General features: G+C 35.9%; 1 protein-coding gene across 3 annotated transcripts in view; it reads left to right on the top strand.

The window, feature by feature from the left end:
• TRIP11 (thyroid hormone receptor interactor 11) overlaps positions 1-20,451 on the top strand; it is a 69,313-nt gene that overhangs the window by 30,672 nt on the left and 18,190 nt on the right. For 2 of the 3 annotated variants that reach the window (XM_055556508.1, XM_055556507.1), the window contains exons 11-16: positions 329-3,349; positions 6,042-6,182; positions 6,765-6,958; positions 10,276-10,439; positions 12,608-12,711; positions 17,133-17,232. In XM_055556508.1, the coding sequence (XP_055412483.1) occupies positions 329-3,349; positions 6,042-6,182; positions 6,765-6,958; positions 10,276-10,439; positions 12,608-12,711; positions 17,133-17,232 (3,724 nt within the window). Of the gene's footprint in view, positions 1-328; positions 3,350-6,041; positions 6,183-6,764; positions 6,959-10,275; positions 10,440-12,607; positions 12,712-17,132; positions 17,233-19,479; positions 20,058-20,451 lie in introns of those variants that run through there. The other variant, XM_055556509.1, reaches the window with a different exon arrangement.

The following is a 20,451-nucleotide window of genomic DNA, read 5'->3' as shown; positions in this document are numbered from 1 at the left end:
CATTAAAGCTTTATTTACAAAAACAGGCAGGTGTGATTTGGCCTGTGGGCTATAGTTTGTTGTCTCCCTGCTTCCGTGTTTGAGTTGAACATCACCAACGTTTATCATCTATCTTCTTTGCTTTTAAGTTCTAACCTCTGCAAAAATAGATTTGCTGTAAGATAATTAGTAAATGACTTTGTTAAGAATTTTTTTTAAGTTGCTTTAAGAAGGATTAGAAATGTCTAAGGATTATTCTCCTATTATGTATGACATTTTAAAAAGTTTTATTTAGGTATTAAAATGAGAGAATATTTAAAGTTACTGTGCAAATTACTTTCTCTTTCAGCACATGATTTTGATCAAAGATCAACTATCAAAACAACAAAACGAGGGAGATAATATCATCAGTAAACTGAAAAAAGATCTAAATGATGAAAAAACAAGAGTTCATCAGCTTGAAGATGATAAAATGAACATTACTAGAGAGTTAGATGTGCAAAAAGAAAAGTTAATTCAAAGTGAACTGGTACTAAATGATTTACATTTAAGCAAGCAGAAGCTTGAGGATAAAGTAGATGATTTAGTAGACCAGCTAAATAAATCACACACACAAAATTTAAGTATCCAGAAGGAGAACTTTGAACTTCAGAAACATATTAAACAAAAGGAGGAGGAGCTTTCTAGAGTCAGGGATGAGTTAACGCAGTCTCTTAATCAAGACTCTGACAGTAATTTTAAGGATAACTTACTTAAAGAAAGGGAAGCTGAAGTCAGAAACTTAAAGCAAAATCTTTCAGAAGTAGAACGCCTCAATGAAAATTTAAAGGAAGTTGCTTTTGATCTCAAAGTGGAAAATGAAAAGTTGAATTTAGCATGTGAAGATGTTAGACATCAGTTGGAAGAGTCTCTTGCAGGTAACAGTCTGATTGCTGTGGAAAAAAATGCCATTGTGGAGGCTCTAAAGCTGGAGAAAGAACAATTAGAAGCAGAATTGTGTCAGGCTGGAAAGAGGTTGTTGGAAGAAGCAAGCAGGTATGAGCAAACCATTGAAGAACTGTCCCATGCACGTCATTCGAGCACCTCTGCGTTACAGTTAGACCATGAACGTTTAATTAAACTCAATCAAGAGAAGGACTTTGAAATAGCAGAACTCAAAAAGAATATTGAGCAGATGGCAACTGATCATAAGGAAACTAAGAAAATTTTGTCATCTAGTTTAGAAGAGCAGAAGCATTTGACCCAACTTGTAAATGAGAAAGAAGTTTTTATTGAAAAGCTTAAAGAAAGAAGTTCAGAGCTTCAGGAGGAATTAAATAAATATACTCAGGCCCTAAGAAAAAACGAAATTTTAAGGCAAACCATAGAGGAAAAAGACAGAAATCTTGGCTCCATGAAAGAAGAAAACAGTCATCTGAAAGAAGAGCTGGAACGCCTCAGGGAACAGCAGAGCCGAGCTGCACCTGTGGCTGAACCAAAAGCCCTCGATAGTATTACAGAGCTAGAATCTGAGATAAATCAGCTGAATATAGTAAAGGATAATCTTGAAGAGGAAATAAAGCACCATCAAAAGATAATTGAAGATCAAAACCAGAGTAAAATACAACTGCTTCAATCTTTACAGGAGCAGAAGAAAGAAATGGATGAGTTTAGATACCAGCATGAGCAAATGAACACCACACACACCCAGCTCTTTTTAGAGAAAGATGAGCAAATTAAGAATTTGCAAAAGACAATTGAACAAATCAAAACCCAGTTGCATGAAGAAAGACCGGACGTTCAAACAGAGAATTCTGATATTTTTCAAGAAACAAAAGTTCAAGGCCTTAATATAGAAAATGGAAGTGAGAAGCACGATTTATCCAAAGCTGAAACTGAAAGATTAGTGAAAGGAATAAAAGAACGAGAGTTGGAGATTAAACTTCTAAATGAAAAGAATATATCTCTAACTAAACAGATTGATCAGCTGTCCAAAGATGAGGTTGGTAAACTAACTCAGATTATCCAGCAGAAAGATTTGGAGATACAAGCTCTTCATGCTCGGATTTCTTCCACTTCCTACACCCAGGATGTCGTTTACCTTCAACAGCAGCTGCAGGCCTATGCTATGGAGCGAGAGCAGGTGCTGGCTGTTTTGAGTGAGAAGACTAGGGAGAATAGCCATCTCAAAACAGAATACCACAAGATGATGGATATAGTGGCTGCCAAGGAGGCAGCCCTCAATAAGCTGCAAGATGAAAACAAAAAACTGTTTACAAGATTTGAAAGTAGTGGCCAAGATATGTTTAAAGAAACCATTCAGAATTTATCCCGTATCATTCGAGAAAAAGACATTGAAATCGACGCATTAAGTCAAAAATGTCAGACCTTATTGACAGTTTTACAAGCATCCAACAGTGGACATGAGGTTGGAGGTGTTAATAGTAATCAGTTTGAGGAGCTCCTACAGGAACGAGATAAGCTGAAACAACAGGTCAAGAAAATGGAAGAGTGGAAACAGCAGGTAATGACCACGGTACAGAATATGCAGCACGAGTCTGCCCAGCTCCAGGAGGAGCTTCATCAGCTTCAGGCGCAAGTTTTGGTGGACAGCAATAACAGCTCTAAGTTACAAGTGGACTACACTGGCCTGATCCAGAGCTATGAGCAGAATGAAACCAAGCTCAAAAATTTTGGTCAGGAATTAGCACAAGTTCAGCATAGCATAGGGCAGCTTTGCAATACCAAAGATCTTCTTTTAGGAAAACTTGATATTATTTCACCGCAGCTCTCCCCTGAATCATCGACTGCTTCTCAGACAGCAGAGTCTCTGAGAACAATTAAGTCTGATGTGTCGAATGAGTCTTCTAAACAAGAGATAGAAGAGCTAAGAAGATCCCTGCAGGAAAAAGATGCGACAATTAGAACTCTCCAGGAAAATAATCACCGATTGTCTGATTCGATTGCTGCTTCCTCAGAGCTAGAGAGAAAAGAGCATGAACAGACTGATTCAGAAATTAAGCTGCTGAAGGAGAAACAGGAGAGCTTACAAAAGTCACTGAAGGAAAAAGACCTCTTGATCAAAGCCAAAAGTGATCAGTTACTTTCTTTGAATGAAAATTTCACCAACAAAGTGAATGAAAATGAGCTTTTGAGGCAAGCAGTAACGAACCTGAAGGAGAGAACATTAATTTTAGAAATGGATATTTGTAAACTAAAGGGGGAAAATGAAAAAATAGTAGAAACATCCAGGGGAAAGGAAACAGAGTATCAAGCATTACAGGAGACTAATATGAAGTTTTCTATGATGCTGAGAGAAAAAGAATTTGAGTGCCATTCATTGAAGGAGAAGGCTGTAGCTTTTGAGCAACTACTGAAAGAAAAAGAGCAGGTATGTTCTGGATGGTGTGTTGTGAAAGGAAGTTTGGGGGTGGAGGAAAAATTTTAGTGTGCTGCTTTATTGATGTTATCTTTAAAGGGGAAGGTGAATTTGTTCATTTAGAAATATGTACTTCAAAGCATTGTGCTTCATTTTAAATAAATTTTCCTCAGAGGCATCTTAGGAAAAGTTTTTCCCCAGATTACTAGATAGTTCCAATGATTTGTAGTGCTAGATTAATTTCTTTATGGTCTAAGTAGAAAAAAAGAGTATAGAAGCAGTTTTTCATTAGAAAATAGAAATATGTTAAAAGAGAGAACTTGGATGTTACTGCAGTTTAATCACATTTTAGGCATATTTCACTAACTACTGGCTTTAGAGCTTCTTGTATATTAAAGGAAGTTCTGTGAAATACATCTACATCTTTGACAGTGATCTGAAGTAAGAAATACATTTTACATTGTGACACAGTAAGCATGTGTGTGTGGAACACTGAAGCAGAAGTTTCAGGAATCAGAAATTACCCTCATTACATGTGATGCTCTGTTAAAAACAAGTTCTGTATGACCCATTAAACTGACTTTTATGAATTATTCACAGCCTGGTATTTGAAAATCATTAGCCATGAATAGTACTTTTCACATAGTGAACTCAGTAATTATTCTAATCCTAGCTGTACCAGTGATGTGACTTCAGGTGTGTTTTGACTTCACTGGTTTGTTTATTCAACCATAAAATGAAAGGCTGTATATCGGTTAAGGTGTCAGTAGTTTTTGATACATTTAAATTTTTACATTGCAGTTGATGTTAGATTTTGATAAGAATGTGTTGAAGACCTAGTACATCTTACTATGATCAAAGCTATGGGCTCTTTTGGGGTAAGGCCTTTTTACTCTGATTTCTATACTTAGTAGTAGAAATTTGGAAAAGAAACGAGGCAGAACAATGGAATATTCAAAAAGTGCTTCTTGAGTGTTTACATGCGACCAGCACAACAAAATGATTTAACATCTTTTGCCAATTAAATTCTCTTTTAAGAATCTCAGATTAAAGCTTGGGAATGCTTGATGTAGTTTTCACTTAATAAGAAAAGTCTTAACGTCATCTTCCCCTTCTTTGTCATCTAATTAAGTAAGTACACTGATGTGTTGAGGTGTGTTCCTCCTTCCAGGAGTAGCTTCTTAGCTTTTATGGTACTGGTCTGTAGAGGGTAGAAGCTTTCTTTTGCTTACGAGCCAAATTTGTGTGTAACAATTAAGAGCTTTTAAGAGTATAACAGGGGAATGGAGGTCAGTAGGTTTTCATTTTTCATGTGTTTTTCCTATTGTATGATAGTTTTAGCATCTCATACAATCTATTTCATTGACTTTATAGATCCAAAGTATGCACATTTAATTAAGGTTCACCTAGCTTTCAGGACGCTTTCCTAAGTCAGTTAAGTTGTACTTAAGTATGTATTGTATTGAAGTTAATTAGCATAAACTAATTTCTTATAATACCCTATATAATTGAAGAGTACCTTTATTATATTTTTAATGTACTAAATAGCATTTTTCTTCAGGGAGAAAGTTGTGTTCTCAACAGGAGATCTTCAGCTCTTTAATTTTCAAGCATTTTTACTTTCTCTAGTATGAAAAAAAATTTAACTGAAAAACTATTTGGAAAATACTGGCTCCCTTTTCCATGAGGGGGTGTTGAGATAAAAGGAACAGATGGTTTTATGTTTTGGTTTTGACGATTTGCCTTGAGGGACGTGTAATTTATTCTTAAAGAAATGGAAAGTTTACATGAAAATGTAAAAATAATACCAATCTATTAATAGATGCAGACAATATGCATATTTCATACAGAGAAAAGAATTGGCTGTAAACAGGCTGACACTTTTTTGTGCTTTTTAGAATTCCAGCTATCATCTTAAATTCATGGCCCTGCATTTGCAATGAAAGTCTTTAATATATTGTGCTTGTAAGGAATGTATTCAGGGATAAATTTTCACAGCAGTCTAGCAAGATACCATTCCTGAGTTGCTTTCATTAAACTGTTGCCAAAATGTTCTTTTAAAATAGACTGTGCATGTGAAATGACTTCCCTTTTTTCTCCTCTGCCAGCAGCTTGGCACTGTTACTTCCCTAACAACAGTTGTGTGTGCTTGACAAATGCTGGCACATACGTGTGCACACCCGCGCGTGTGCGCGCACACACACACACACGCTTTTGGGCAATTTGGGGGTTTGTGTTCACTTTGTTGTGTAGGATAAATTTGAGGAGATTGTGTCCTTTGAGTCCTTTTTTAAAGCATTTAAAATGAAACTTTTTCTTAAAGAATAGTTTTAGATTATTAAAAAGTTGGGGAGATAGTAGAGCCTTCCCATATACTCACACTCAGGTTCCCCTATTTTTAACATCTTATGCTTTGTGGTACCTTGACTACAAATAATGAACCTATTTAGATAAATTAATACTTTATTTGAAGTTTCTCAGGTTTTTAGCAGATATCCTTTTCTTATTCCAGGGTCCCATCCAGAGAATACATTGTATTGAGTTATCACGTATTCTTAGGCTCCTTTGGACTGTAATTGTTTCTCAAACTTTGCTTGTTTTTGATGACTTTGACATAGTTAACTGAATTTTTAAATTATTTAATGAAGAAATGTCTTTTTAAAATGTATTTTTCTTTAAAGCTAAAATTATTTCTTTCCAAAAGGGCAAGACTGGGGAGTTAAATCAGCTTTTAAATGCAGTTAAGTCAATGCAGGAAAAGACAGTTATGTTTCAACAAGAGAGAGACCAAGTCATGTTGGCCCTGAAACAGAAACAAATGGAAAACACTGCTGTACAGAATGAGGTATACTTTCACTTTAAAGAAGCAAAATCTTAAAAACTGCTAAGTAAGAAAACTGTGAAGATTACCAAGTAAACTGAGTTTCTCTGTTGGCTGATTTTTATCTTAGTCTTACTCTGATGTGCTTTAGTGGGATTTTGATCTCCCAAAGTGCATTGTTTCAGTTTGCAAGCAAAAACCATGATCTAATCATTATGGTGTATACCTAAAATTAATTATACCTCAAGAAAAGAACAAGATGGCGTATTTTGGATATAAAAAAAAATTTTCCTACCTGTAAAGTATTAAAAAAAAAAAAAAAGATTTACTGAAAAAAGTGGCCTGTCACAAAAAGCTTAGTACTTTGTAGTTTTATTATTTAGTATAGCCAACATAGGGAATGAGATCTTACAAAGTAAACCTTCCATATTCAAGATGATTGCCGGAGAATTTTTTTCCTAGCACAGATGTATCTTGCAATATGAGAAATTAGCATACAATTAATAGACTTCATAATGGAGAAAAGATTTAATAACAAAATGGCATGTAGGAGGGAAAGGGGAGAGATTTTAATGGAGGAAAAATAAATGAAATGTCTCTACCTAGGTTCAACATTTACGTGACAAAGAATTACGCTTAAACCAGGAGCTAGAGAGATTGCGTAACCATCTTTTAGAATCAGAAGATTCTTATACCCGTGAAGCTTTGGCTGCAGAAGACAGAGAGGCGAAACTAAGAAAGAAAGTCACAATATTAGAGGAAAAGCTAGTTTCATCCTCCAATGCAATGGAAAATGCAAGGTAACTTTTTCATGTTTGTTTTTTTTTTTTAGTGTTAACATTAACTGAACACCTCCTGAGTGTCAGACTCAATAAGAGTTTTTCATATGTTACCTCATTTTATTCTCACAGAATTTATTAGCTCCATTTTACTGACTAAGAAAGTAAGGGTAAAGAGATTTAGTAACCTTCCCAATATCAGGGACACAAAGTACACGTGTAGTTCTCACACTTGGGTTTGTAGCCCTTATCCAGATTTGGCATTCAATTAAAGCTCCTTTGAATCTTAATTGTTATCCTAGATAAGTCCTTCTCATCACTTTAGGAGGCTAGGCTTAAATTCTGACCAATTAATTAGCTTTCCCAAGTTTTCCAATAACTAGTTTGTGTGATTTAATACCATCTCCCGCCCCAGGCCATGCGCTACAGCTTGCAGGATCTCAGTTCCTGGGATCGAGCCTGGCCCCGGAAGTGAAAGCGTGGAATCCTAATCACTAGGTCACCAGGGAACTCCGTGATTTAATCTTTAATCAAGTGATCTAAAGTTGGACAAAGTTTGGATGTTAAAATAAAAGATGTAACCTGTGAAGGCCTAGGTCAGTGTGAATTAACTCCAGGCTTACTAGAACTATTGAGTGACCAGGTCCCTGCTTATGTATTTTTCAGTTTTATTTCTCTCAATAAAACTGTTTATTTTCCCCCTTTTTACAAAAAACATGTTTTCCACTTCAAGAAAATCACATAACCCAAAAGCACTTACAGCCACAGTCTCACTTATCCAGAAACAGTGTTTTTTTGTGCCCTTGAGTGCTTCTGTATATGTGTATATATATTGTATATTATTCTCTTAAAGCAAAATGGTTGAGATCATACTGTTTATACTGTTTTGTAACCTGCTTCTGTCAGTTAATAATATGAATATCAGTACACATGAAGCTGTGTGTTTCTGCAGTATCATTTATGGCTGCATAGTGCCATTATTGTATTTGCCATAATTTCTTTAAGGCATTCATTTATTATTGATCATTTAGAATGTTCCAACTTTTCAGAATTACTAAGAGTGCTGTTTTGATAACCCAAAATAGGCATTTTTGTGTTGATGATAGATTATTTCCTTAGTGTAAATTTTGAAAAATGGAAATTCTGGTTTGAAGGGTGTTTTTAAAACATTTGAAATATACTGCCAAATAATCTTCCAGAAAAATCATATCTGTATTTCTGTTAGTTGTATGTACATCTTTTAATCTTTTTACTGTATATGATGTGGAGGGAAATACAAGGATATAGTAGATATTATCTCTTGTCTGCAAAGACAATATAGGATAACACTTCTGAGGGCAAACTCCTTGCCCCTTTTGTTGGATATATTACTGTACCTTCAGACTCAGAAGAACTTGTTTAAGATAAGAATTAAAGCAGTGAGTGAACATTTGCATATGTTTTTCACATTGGCAGAAAAAAACATCCTCAATCTGTAAAATTGATCATCTTTCTATTTCAGGCCATTATTTTCTTTAATTAAAAGTCACTAGTTTCTGCCTGTTTTCGTTTACCATTCATAATAACTGTCAAAATAGTCTTCCTTAGGTAGGCCTGTGATCTTGTTGCTCATTTTTCAAAACCATGGTAGAGTCTTCATGATTTGGGCCCAGGCTATCTACCCCCTTAGCCTTATTTCTCATTATGATCTTCATCCAACCAAACTATTCCTCACTTCTTCAGATAGAGCTATTTTCCTACTTTTTCTTTCCTACTCTTTCTTTATAAAAAGAGTGGGCCTGATCCCTAACCGTTTTTTTTTTTGTTAATCTCACTTGTTCTTCAAATAGCACTTCCTTCATAAAGAATTCTTTGGTTAGGACCCCACTCCTCAAATCTAAAATCAAACCCTAGTGTGATGTTTGAGTCTTCGATAGAGCACTTGTATTTTACTTCGGAGTATAGGTAATTGGTGACCTGCTTTATGCCCTCTCCCACCCAATGAAGTGTAAAGTTACTGGGGGGTAGAAATGATGCCATCTATTTTACACCCTTCCCACAGTGTACATTCTTATACATAGTTTCATAGCGGTCCAGTAAATATTTGGTGTATAAGTAACTCAGATCTATAAAATAAGGTTGTGGTGTTTTGAGCCCTTAACAATAGTAATATCTTGTATTTGTTAACATTTTGAATGATATCACAGTTCATTTCATCCTTACAATTGAGTGATTTGCTAACAGGCAATTTTAAAGTCCAGGGACGGAAGAGGGGATTTAAGTCCTCTGGTTATCAGTTTACTGCTCTTTCCACAAGAGGGTGCTGTTGTGTAAAGTTTCTTCAAAGTGAGCTGCTCTTAATTGGCTTTATTGGGCTGCTCTGAATAAGAATTTAGCTGGCTGGGTATTGAAAACCTAGGAAAGGCTATTACAGTATTTTGTATGTAATAATTATACATTAAAGAAGTATCTCAGTGACATAAGGCTATAGGTGTTCTGTAAATCTCTTAAGGATCTCTTGATTTATTATTTGGAACAAGTGTAGGGATTATTTAATATAAACAGAAAGATGATAGTAGAAGTTAATTAACTCATAATTAGGGCAGTTAATCAATGGGATAGCCTTTGGAAATTTGTTAGTTCACTAGGATTGCGAGTGCTAAAAACAAGGGGTTATCATAGAATCCGTTGCTTGTTAGGTTGGGAGCTGGACAAAATGACTTCCAAAATCCCTTATAGCTTACCGGTATAAGTTTATGATAAATTACACCCTAAGGGTTTTAGCCTGGAAACAAAAGTTGCAGGCTATTTGTGAATTTTTCTTACGCTGACATTTCTTGATCAGCACAATTCTGTTTAAAATGACTGCTGTTTGTTCAAAGTCACCTTCACAGGAAGGATGACTGATTTAACAAAAGCAGAGAGAACAAAGATCAGAGGAACTCTTCAAGTTTGTTTGAAATCTAACTTGAATTCAATGCAGTGAAATGTAGGGAAGCAGAGATTCATAGAGACAGAAAGTAGAATGGTAGTGCCCGGGGGGCAGGGGAAGTTACTGGGCATGGGGTTTCTGCTTAGGAAGAGGGAAAGCATTCTAAAGATGGTTGGTGGTGATTGTTACACAGCCATGTGAATGTACTTAGGACTGCTGAACTGTACACTAGTAAGTGATCAAAATGGTAAATGTTATGTATATTTTACCACACAAAAAAAACAGAGGGAAGAGGTTTCATCTCGTTAAAGTATCTGAATACTTTGAATATAACTTGCACTTTGTGCTATAATATGTAGGGAGGATATTTCATCTTGTTAAAGTGTCCAAACAGAAACAGTTTTACTTTTATTCTTTCTGTTCAAAGCCATCAAGCCAATTTACAGGTAGAGTCGTTGCAGGAACAGTTGAATGTGGTATCCAAGCAAAGGGATGAAACTGCACAACAGCTTTCCGTGTCTCAGGAACAAGTGAAGCAGTATGCGCTGTCACTCTCCAACCTCCAGATGGTCCTGGAGCACTTCCAGCAAGGTCAGTTGTATGGCCAGTCTTTCAGTGAAGAAAAGTCATTGTACGGTTGACCCTTGAACAATGCATGGATGCTGACCACCCCCCCCACCCCACCGCAATTGAAAATCCACATATAACTTGAGTCCCCCCAAACTTAACTCCACTTTTTTTTTTTTTGGCTGCTGGGTGGCATTCAGGGATCTTAGTTCCCCGACCAGGGATTGAACCTGTGCCCCCTGCAGTGGAAGAGTGGAGTCCTAACACTGGACTGCCAGGGAATTCCCTAGCCCCTACACTTAACTCCTAATAGCCTACTGTTGACCAAAAGCATTACTGATATCGTAAGTAGTCAATTAACACATTTTTATATGTTGTGTATACTCTACTGTATTCTTACAATAAAGGAAGCTATAGAAAATGTTATCAAAAAAATCATAAGGAAGAGAGAATACATTTATTGTACTGTATTTATTGATACAGTAAGTTTATGTTACCTGTTTATAAGATGAATTATTTGCCTATTAGTGCCTACATCAGTATTCTCTTGTATGATAAGAAAAACACTGTAGATGTTATATATACTACTAACACTAGACATCAAAAATGAAATGTGTGAAAAAGAAATTCATATTTATAGGTATAATGATTCATGATTGATAATGAAGAAGCAGTGTTACTGCTTTATGATAGCCTAGCCTTTACACTAATGAATGGTTATAAAGTCTTTATGGTATACAATAATATGGTCATATTCATAATATAGTACTGGAAACAGTGTTACATTAAAAAAAAACACTTGTGATGATAGCCTGATATGCAGTTTTTCTAATTACAAAAGAGGCATACCTTATGGTATTATGATTCTTTGGAAGCAAAGTTATAGAACACTAAGAACACTTAACACATTAAATTTATATTAATTATCACTCACCTTCTGCCTGTGTTATGATAGACTTGTTGTTCAGTTGCTAAGTCATGTCTGACTCTTTGTGACCCCATAGACTGCAGCACATGAAGCTTCCCTATCCTTTACTATGTCCTGGAGTTGATTCAAACTCATGTCCATTGAGTTGGTGATGCCATCTAACCATCTCATCCTCTGTCGCCCCCTTCTCCTGCCTTCAGTCTTTCCCAGCCTCAGGGTCTTTTCCAGTGAGTCAGCTATTTGCATCAGTGGCCAAAATATTGGAGCTTCAGCTTCAGCATCAGTCCTTCCAATGAATACTCAGAGTTGATTTCCTTTCGGATTGACTGCTTTGATTTCCCTGGTGTCCAAGGGACTCTCAGGAGTCTTCTCTAGCACCACAGTTCTAAAGCATCAATTCTTCAGCATTCAGCCTTCTTTATGGTCCTGCTCTCATATCCGTACGTGACTACTGGAAAAAACCATAGCTTTGACTATATGGTCCTTTGTCAGTTGGAGGTTGAATCCACTTTGAAGAGTTAATCATCAGTAATTACTGTCCTTTGAAATATTGGTTAATTTGTTCTTAGCTGTTCATCTATACTTTAACTGCATTTTCTCATTTGGGTGGAAAGTACTTTTCTAGACACATAGTAGTAATAGGACCTGGTACTGTGAATGGTACCCTGATAACCAAATACACTTTTTCACATCTACTTCCCATCCTTAGATTTACCGCCTTTAGATCATTCACCCATCCATTTGTTAGTTCATACATTCAGTAATTACTGAGAATGAATGAACTGCTAGTAGGGAGGAGGTGGTTAGAGGATGTGATGCTACTGAAATAACGAAAGTCATAGTTTTGTGACTGAGCAAACCTTTACATTTGTACATATGTACATATCAGGGTTACTCCTGTGGTTGAAATTTTGAATTTTAAATGTAAGGGTTAAATGTAAGAGTTTTGAATTTTAAATGTACAAGATAGTGTGATAGTGGCTGAGGCCATAGACAAAGCTTTGCTAAAGAGGAAGTACTGATATTTGAATAGAGTTCTGAAGGGAAGGAAAGTTTGCAAGATCTGGAGAAAGATTTAAGCAGAGGAAACTGATCTCATTAATTTAATTCCGGTTAACATCACTACTAAGGCATATATAATTTTCTTGTTGAGACATTTGAGCTATTAATGTTTTTGTTGTATTATTAAAGTTTCAAGTGGTTTAAAATTATAATTTTATCACACAATTATAAAATGCTAATGTCACTTTTTTCTCCTCTTTAGAGGAAAAAGCTATGTATTCTGCTGAACTAGAAAAGCACAAACAACTTATTGCTGAATGGAAGAAAAAAGCAGAAAATCTGGAAGGAAAACTTGTGTCATTACAGGTTGGTTGAAATAATTTACTCTTGTGAATTTTATTATTCACAAAACAATTACTTGTACAATTTTTCTCTTGGAAATAATCTCCTGAACAATTAATTTAGTAAATGTTGCTGGGACATAGCAGTGAACAGGATACTAAGAATTTCCCTCATGTGACTTATAGTTTAGAATAGACATAGCAAATATGAGACTTCCATTTTTAGCACAGGTGGGCATCTTAGAGATCATTAAAAAAAAATAATGTATAATTTTGACTTTATAATTTTCTCTTTTCAACAAAATATATTGGGTACTTTGTTTCACATGGATTAAAATAATGTGTATTATCCCATTAGATTTTTTTTCTTTTGCAGACTAATTCTTTAAAATATTTTTCTCTTTATTATTACTGCTATACATAAAAAATTATATATAAGAAGTAAAATGAACCCTCATATTGAAAAGATATTTCCTTTAATGGTTTGAAATTTTTACTAAATGTTGAGTGACTGCAAAACAGTATTTATTCATTACTTTTTTCAACTTGAGTTTTATTACCAAAATGTCATGTTATCTTCCAGAAAATGATCAGCATAGAGGGTTGCAAATTCATCTGAAATTTTCACATAAATAGTATTGTAGTCTAGGTTTTTCTTATTATAAACTTACTCATATAATATCTAGCATCTTATTTTCATTAAAATTTTGTTCTAGTATTAAATAACTTCTATTTGAGTCATGTTTTATGATCATGTCTTTGAGATTGGGGATAACATTAATTTAGAGGATTGTGCAAAACAATATTTAGATAATATAGGAATAGCAGTACAGCAAATACTCACATACTCACCATCTTGTATAAGAAATAGAATGTCACCCATTGAAGTTTCGTAAGCATCCCTCCACTTCTCCTCTTCTCCTTAGTACCTTTTATGCTTTTTATTCCCTTGTTTTCCTTCATGGTTTTATTGAATATATCTGTGTCTTTTTATAATACATTGGATAATTATAAAATATTTTTAAACTGTATAAATGGAATTCTAAACTGTATGTAAATCGAATTCTTCTGAGACTTTTTTTTTTTGCTTAGTGTTATTTTCATAAATTTCAGTCATATTACTATGTTAGAAGGTTCATTATTTTCACTGCTGTTTTCATTGCATGAATATATAATTTATTTACCTATTTTATTGATAAAGGACATTTCCATTATCTGCTATACAAACAATGTGGTTATGAATTTCCTTGTTTATATCTCAACTCATTGGAAAAGACCCTGATGCTGTGAAAGATTGAGGGCAGGAGGAGAAGGGATGACAGAGGATGAGATGGTTGGATGATGTCACTGACTCAGTGGACATGGGCTTGAACAAACTCCAGGAGATAGTGAAGGACAGGGAAGCGTGGCATGCTGCAGTTGTTGGGGTCACAAAGAGTTGAACACACACATGCAAAAAAAATGAAAAGAGTCAAACACAACTTAGTGACTGAACAGCAATATCGTCTGGTGCACATATGTGAGTTTCAGGTATGTATCTTGATTGGAACTGCTGGGTCATGGGATATATATGGGCAATTTCAACTTTATTAGATTTGGTGGCAGATTGTTTTCTAAAGCATTTGTGATGATTTTCTCCTGCCAGTAGTACTTTGTGTTCTTGTTCTATTAATACATCTCTGGTAACACTACCATTACCAGAATTTTTAAAGTTTTCGCCAGCGTGGTTGGTTGTTGTTCACTAAGTCGTATCTGACTCTTTGTGACCCCATGGACTGCCAGGCTTCCCTGTCCTTCACTGTCTCCTGGACTTGCTCAAACTCATGTCCATTGAGTTGGTGGTATCATCTAACCATCTCATCATCCTGCCCTCAGTCTTTCCCAGCTTCTTCCTTAGAGAAGGAAATGGCAAACTACTCCAGTATTCTTGCCTGGAGAACCCCATGAGCAGTATGAAAAAGCAGTGTGGTTGGTGAGAAGGGCTATCTATCTTAGGGTTTTAATTTGCATTTCTAGTAGTCAGGTCTAGCATCTTTTAAAATGTTTATTCACCATTGGTGTTTACTTTCTGATCAGCTCATTAACACATTAAAAATTTATTTCATCTGATGCTTTTAATTGTTTTCAGTGGGTCCAAAACATCTAGTCTGCTACTGTTATAAGTCCAGATCTTCTTTTTAAACTGACTTTATTTTTAAAAATTTAAAATGTAATATATATTTAGAAAAATAACAAATCAGAAGAAACCGAGAGGGAATTAGTAAAGATAAAAGTTGAAATTAATGAAATAAAAACCCAAAAAATGGTAAAATGAGTAGTGGAATCTAAACATTAATTTTCAAAAATCTTTTAGTATAGTTTTAAGCTGTTATAATTTCTTAAAAAATTATATTTTCTTAACTATAAATGCTGTGAGGTTAACAAATTCATTTGAAAGTTTAAATTTATACTAAATTTAATCTTATAGATTTCAAATGTTAGTTTTTTTCATTTAAAATTTTTTGTTTCAGCCTCTCTATCAGTCAAGGTTCAGCCTGAAAAGCAGAACCAGTAGGATGTGTATGTGTGTACACACACACACATATACACTGGTGTGTATACTATATACAGATTCACACATATGAGATTTATTACATGAAATTGGTGATATGATTGTGGGGTCTGGCTAAACAAGTTGGAAATTTGCAGGTTTGATAGTATGGAAAGGTCACATCATAGGCAGGCTGGAACTCATAGGTTTGGGCCAAAGCTGTTGTCCCCAGGTGGTCAAGAATGTAAATCACAAACAGGATGAACTGAAGTGGGCATGGGCTGACGCTGCTGTCCACAGATAGAATTTGCTTCTCTTTTATAGAGAAAACCCAGTTCTAGTTTCAAGATATTTCAACTGGTTCAGTCAGGCCCACCCTGATTATTCAGGATAATATGCCTTCCTTAAATTCAGCTGATCAGGAGCATTTATCACTTTTACAGAATATCTTCATAGCAACATCTACATTACATTTGGATAACTGGGGACTAGCCTATCCAAGATGATACTACAAACGAAAAAGCTATCACACCCTGATTCAAGATGATGAAACTGTGATCTCACATTTTTGTGGTTGAATCCTTTAGAATAACCAAGAAAAGTGTGTAAAAACAATAGTGAGGAGGGACTTGCCTACTAAATGTCAAAATAGAGCCATAAATCAATACCATATTGACTAGATTAGTAGAACAGAAGGAGAATCCAGAAATGGAGCCCAAGTTACATTTGAGAATTTAAAACTAAATTCTAAACTACTTTTAATTTAATGAGGAAAAGTGTAGATTAACTAATAAACAGTGTTGGCACAACTGGCTATTTATACTGAAGAAAATAAAATTGGACCCTATCTTACACTGTATACAAAAGTAAATTCCAATTGTATTCAAGCAAGGATTTCTTAACTGTGAGGGGTGCTGGAAGTCTGGAGCTGTTCTTGGCCGTTACAGTGACTGGGTGGGTCCTCTGGCAAGTGGGTAGGGGCCAGGAATATCAAAAGCACTTCCACTGAGAAATACTGTTTTAAAAGTGGTTGTTGTTCAGTTGCTAATTTGTGTCTGACTGTTTGCCACGCCATGGATGTGCAGCACACCAGGCTTCCCTGTCCTCACTATCTCCCAGAGTTTGCTCACACTCCTGTCCATTGAGGTAGTGATGCCGTCCAACCATCTCATCCTCTGTCATTTATATCTTTAACTTTTATATTTTAAAAATATAAATGTTAAAAAAGAAAAATATTTTGCAAGAAAATCTAGAAGACCACATGTGTAGTCCAGAGGCAGGGAGGAGCCTAACATCAACTAAAACTCAAGAAGCAAAGTAGGACATGTTTGACTGTATTTGTAACACGGATGACAGAGTGTTCATATTTGCTATACAAGGTGCTCTTACAGACTAGCTTATGAGAGAAGGACTTCTCAATGGAAAAATGGGCAAGGTGTGCGAAGATTTTTGCATGAGGGTAGTTCCAGCTGTCCTATAAACACGAAAAAATGCTCAAATCCACTGGTATGTAGAGAAATAAAAATTAAAGTAATAAAGAAACATCACTTTTATACCTATCAGACTTGCAAAATTAAAGAGAACATTTGTTGCTATATTTCTTGACTTTTTTATCTTTTTCATAGTTTTTTCTTATTATTGTCACCTTTAAAATTTTTGTCACCATGTCGTCTTTTAATAGCATTCTCTCTCCTTTATAATATATATATATATAATTCCTCTGAAAGAGACATTATGATGATGTGGACTGTGGGTTTTATCTTTCATACTTACCAGTATCAAATGAACTTGCCCAAGGTCAGAGAAATACGGCTTCATCAGCTGAAAGGGATTGATTGACTTTAAGCTGTCTTCCAGCTCTATAGTTTGTGAAGTAGTTTTTGCATGCTGCTTTTTAATGAACTTTTCTTCCTCAGGAACGTTTGGATGAAGCAAATGCTGCATTAGATTCGGCATCAAGACTTACAGAACAGTTAGATTTAAAGGAAGAACAAATTGAAGAACTTAAGAAACAAAGTAGGTTTTTTCCTCTTTCTTTTTTTCTGCAATACCAGTGTTGAATCAGATGTAGTTTCCTGCCATGCATTGGTACAGTCGAGTGAGAACAACTTCTGCTAGAATGTGACTTCCACTTCTGTCCCCCATGATCAGTTTACTTTGATTTGAATACGGCTCCTAGTGAAACCAGAGTCATAAGTTGGCCCTGGCTATCTACTGGTTAGTTCTTCTGAATATTGAGGCTGTTCAGCTGTGCTTTCTGCCACCTTGTTGACCATCTAAGGGATAGATTTGACTGAGTCAGCTTGTCACAGTGTGACTTTTTCCTGTTCAATCCATGTTCATCCTGCCTAAAGCTGTCTGATATGTTAAAGGAGGCAGTGTTCTTAAGTAAAAGAGTAACTTTTTGTGGAATGAATGTCTGCCTATAACTAGCATGTTAAGATTATAGATGATGCTTTACATGTAGGCACTCATGTATTTTTTGATGCTTGTAAGTTATCTCATAGGCCCTGTCAGTTCCCTAGGGTGAGTCCTGTGTTTAGGATTATCAGTTGGGCCTCAGATAACCGGGTGATTCATCGTGCTTTGTTAACTGACTGCTGACAGAGATGGCATGTCCTTGTTTAATCTCTGATTTAATGGTCCCCAGGAAGTTGAAGCTATTCTATGGCTGCATTTAGTAGGTAATGATTAAAGATTATCAGAAGGGTGATGAGAACCTAGAAATGTATCAGCTTCAGGGGATGGGTTAGGAGCAGTAGTACCAAGGCGTGTAATTAAGGAATTAAGAAGTACCTCGTAACATGAGATAGAAACAGGCAAAAGTAGGAGATGGCACAGCACAAACACTGTCAGACAACAGAAAACGCTGACTTGGACATTAAGGAGGCAAGCAGACAAATCACTGAATTGTGGATGCCAAGGGACAGGCCAGATAGGTTGGCCTAAAACAAGCAGGAGACGGGAGATGAGAGATTGTTAGAAATAAAAAAAGTACTAAGAGAATGTGAAGTCGTATCCTTAAGGTCACTAATCTGAGGCAGATTAGTGCGCAACTAAAAGTCCTCTGTTTGCTTTGTAAGATTTGGCCAGCCATGGAACTCTCAATGTAATCAAGGGGCTGGAAATGGACAGGGAAACAGTTATATATTGGGTCTACATGGGCATTTTATATACATGTACTGTATTCTTTAGTCTTCTCATATTTTATTTACCCTTCACAAGAAACTAAAGTAGGCGGTATTAGTTCCAGTTTATAAGTTAAAGACACTGAGATTTAAACTATGATCTTTTATCCTTGACCAAAGTTCATAATCTTTCCATGTTGCTCTATTTCTTGTCAGGAAACAGTTGTTTATAGGCTAACTTGTATTTTGTTCTGTATATATCTCCTTTGAAGATAGGATAGTATACTCTAAATATTGAAATGGTTGCCCTTACCCAGAGGCAGTGATTATTTGGAAAACAGTCTAGTTAGGTTGAAGGCCAGTGTAACTACAGCTTTCAGTTCAGTTCAGTTCAGTCGCTCAGTCGTGTCCGACTCTTTGCGACCCCATGAATTGCAGCACGCCAGGCCTCCCTGTCCATCACCATTTCCCGGAGCTCACTCAAAGTCACGTCCATCGAGTCGGTGATGCCATCCAGCCATCTCATCCTCTGTCGTCCCCTTCTCCTCCTGTCCCCTATCCCTTCCAGCATCAGAGTCTTTTTCCAATGAGTCAGCTCTTCACATGAGGTGGCCAAAGTACTGGAGTTTCAGCTTTAGCATCATTCCTTCCAAAGAACACCCAGGGCTGATCTCCTTTAGAATGGACTGGTTGGATCTCCTTGCAGTCCATGGGACTCTCAAGAGTCTTCTCCAACACCACAGTTCAAAAGCATCAATTCTTTGGCGTTCAGCTTTCTTCACAGTCCAACTCTCACATCTATACATGACCACAGGAAAAACCATAGCCTTGACTAGATGGACCTTTGTTGGCAAAGTAATGTCTCTGCTTTTGAATATGCTGTCTAGGCTGGTCATAACTTTCCTTCCAAGGAGTAAGCGTCTTTTAATTTCATGGCTGCAGTCACCATCTGCAGTGATTTTGGAGTCCAAAAAAATAAAGTCTGACACTGTTTCCCCATCTATTTCCCATGAAGTGATGGGACCGGATGCCATGATCTTTGTTTTCTGAATGTTGAGCTTTAAGCCAACTTTTTCACTCTCCACTTTCACTTTTGTCAAGAGGCCTTTTAGTTCCTCTTCACTTTCTGCCATAGGGTGGTGTCATCTGCATGTCTACAGCTTTACCCGGAAGACATATGGCAGCCTGAAGGAGACACACTGAGCAGTCAAGGGATTAACCGAAGAATCAATATCTTCGGGTAGGGCTAGACTAATACAGGTAAAAAGGCAGTATTCTGAGCCAACTTCTTGGTCTGTGACAACTCAACTGTATGTCATGCTACTGGAATATTTAAGTTCACCTCCCCTTTTAGACAACTACCCGTGTTTTTCCCAGTAGATGATAAGAAAGAAAAAAATGCTGTGACTTTTTGTAGTTACTAAATATTTTCAGAGTCCCTACACTACTTAGTAATTTGTTCAGGCACCCATTTAAATCGTCAGTAGTAGAATATTTTTAGATTTTGATTCTAAGTGACAAGGCTTAGGTGGCCTAGGTCCCTATTCATGTAAAAAGTTAAAAGTAATATTCATTGTAAATATATAGAATTCTGGACTCATTTTGTGAAGTTAATATTAACCACAGAAAAAGCTCTAATAATGCTTATACAACTGGTCTTTGAAAGGGCAGGCAAGAGGCCAGTGTTGCACAGACGGGAAGGGGAGGGGGTTAAAGGGACGGTTAGTTCTGTTATGTCTTTAAGTCATTCTTGTCATTTAAGCTCTTCTTAACAGTCTGTTTTCTTTTATTACCTAAGTGCTTAATATTACTTCTAGATCTCTAAACACAAATGTGATTTTATTTTCTCAAAGCTGCATTTTTGATTTGATAATATAAATAAAACTTTGATTGGCTTGGTTGTTGCAAAAGAATCATTGTATATTTTCTTTCATAGATCATTAAGTACTTTAAATGTTGATTGATGTTGTAATACTGTACTTTATTTTTAACGCAAAACTTGGCCAGACAGCAAAAATATTTGCCAGAAGAAACAGTTTTGAAAAAGACAGATTGGCTTTTGTTGCAAGAAAGTACATAGAAACTTGAATCGTAGAGGCAAAGTATT

This window comes from Bubalus kerabau, chromosome 19 (assembly GCF_029407905.1).
Source record: "Bubalus kerabau isolate K-KA32 ecotype Philippines breed swamp buffalo chromosome 19, PCC_UOA_SB_1v2, whole genome shotgun sequence".
In the NCBI taxonomy this organism is placed as follows: Eukaryota; Metazoa; Chordata; class Mammalia; order Artiodactyla; family Bovidae; genus Bubalus; species Bubalus kerabau.
The sequence above is the reverse complement of the archived record's forward strand: the minus strand, read 5'-3'. Positions and strand labels throughout refer to the sequence as shown.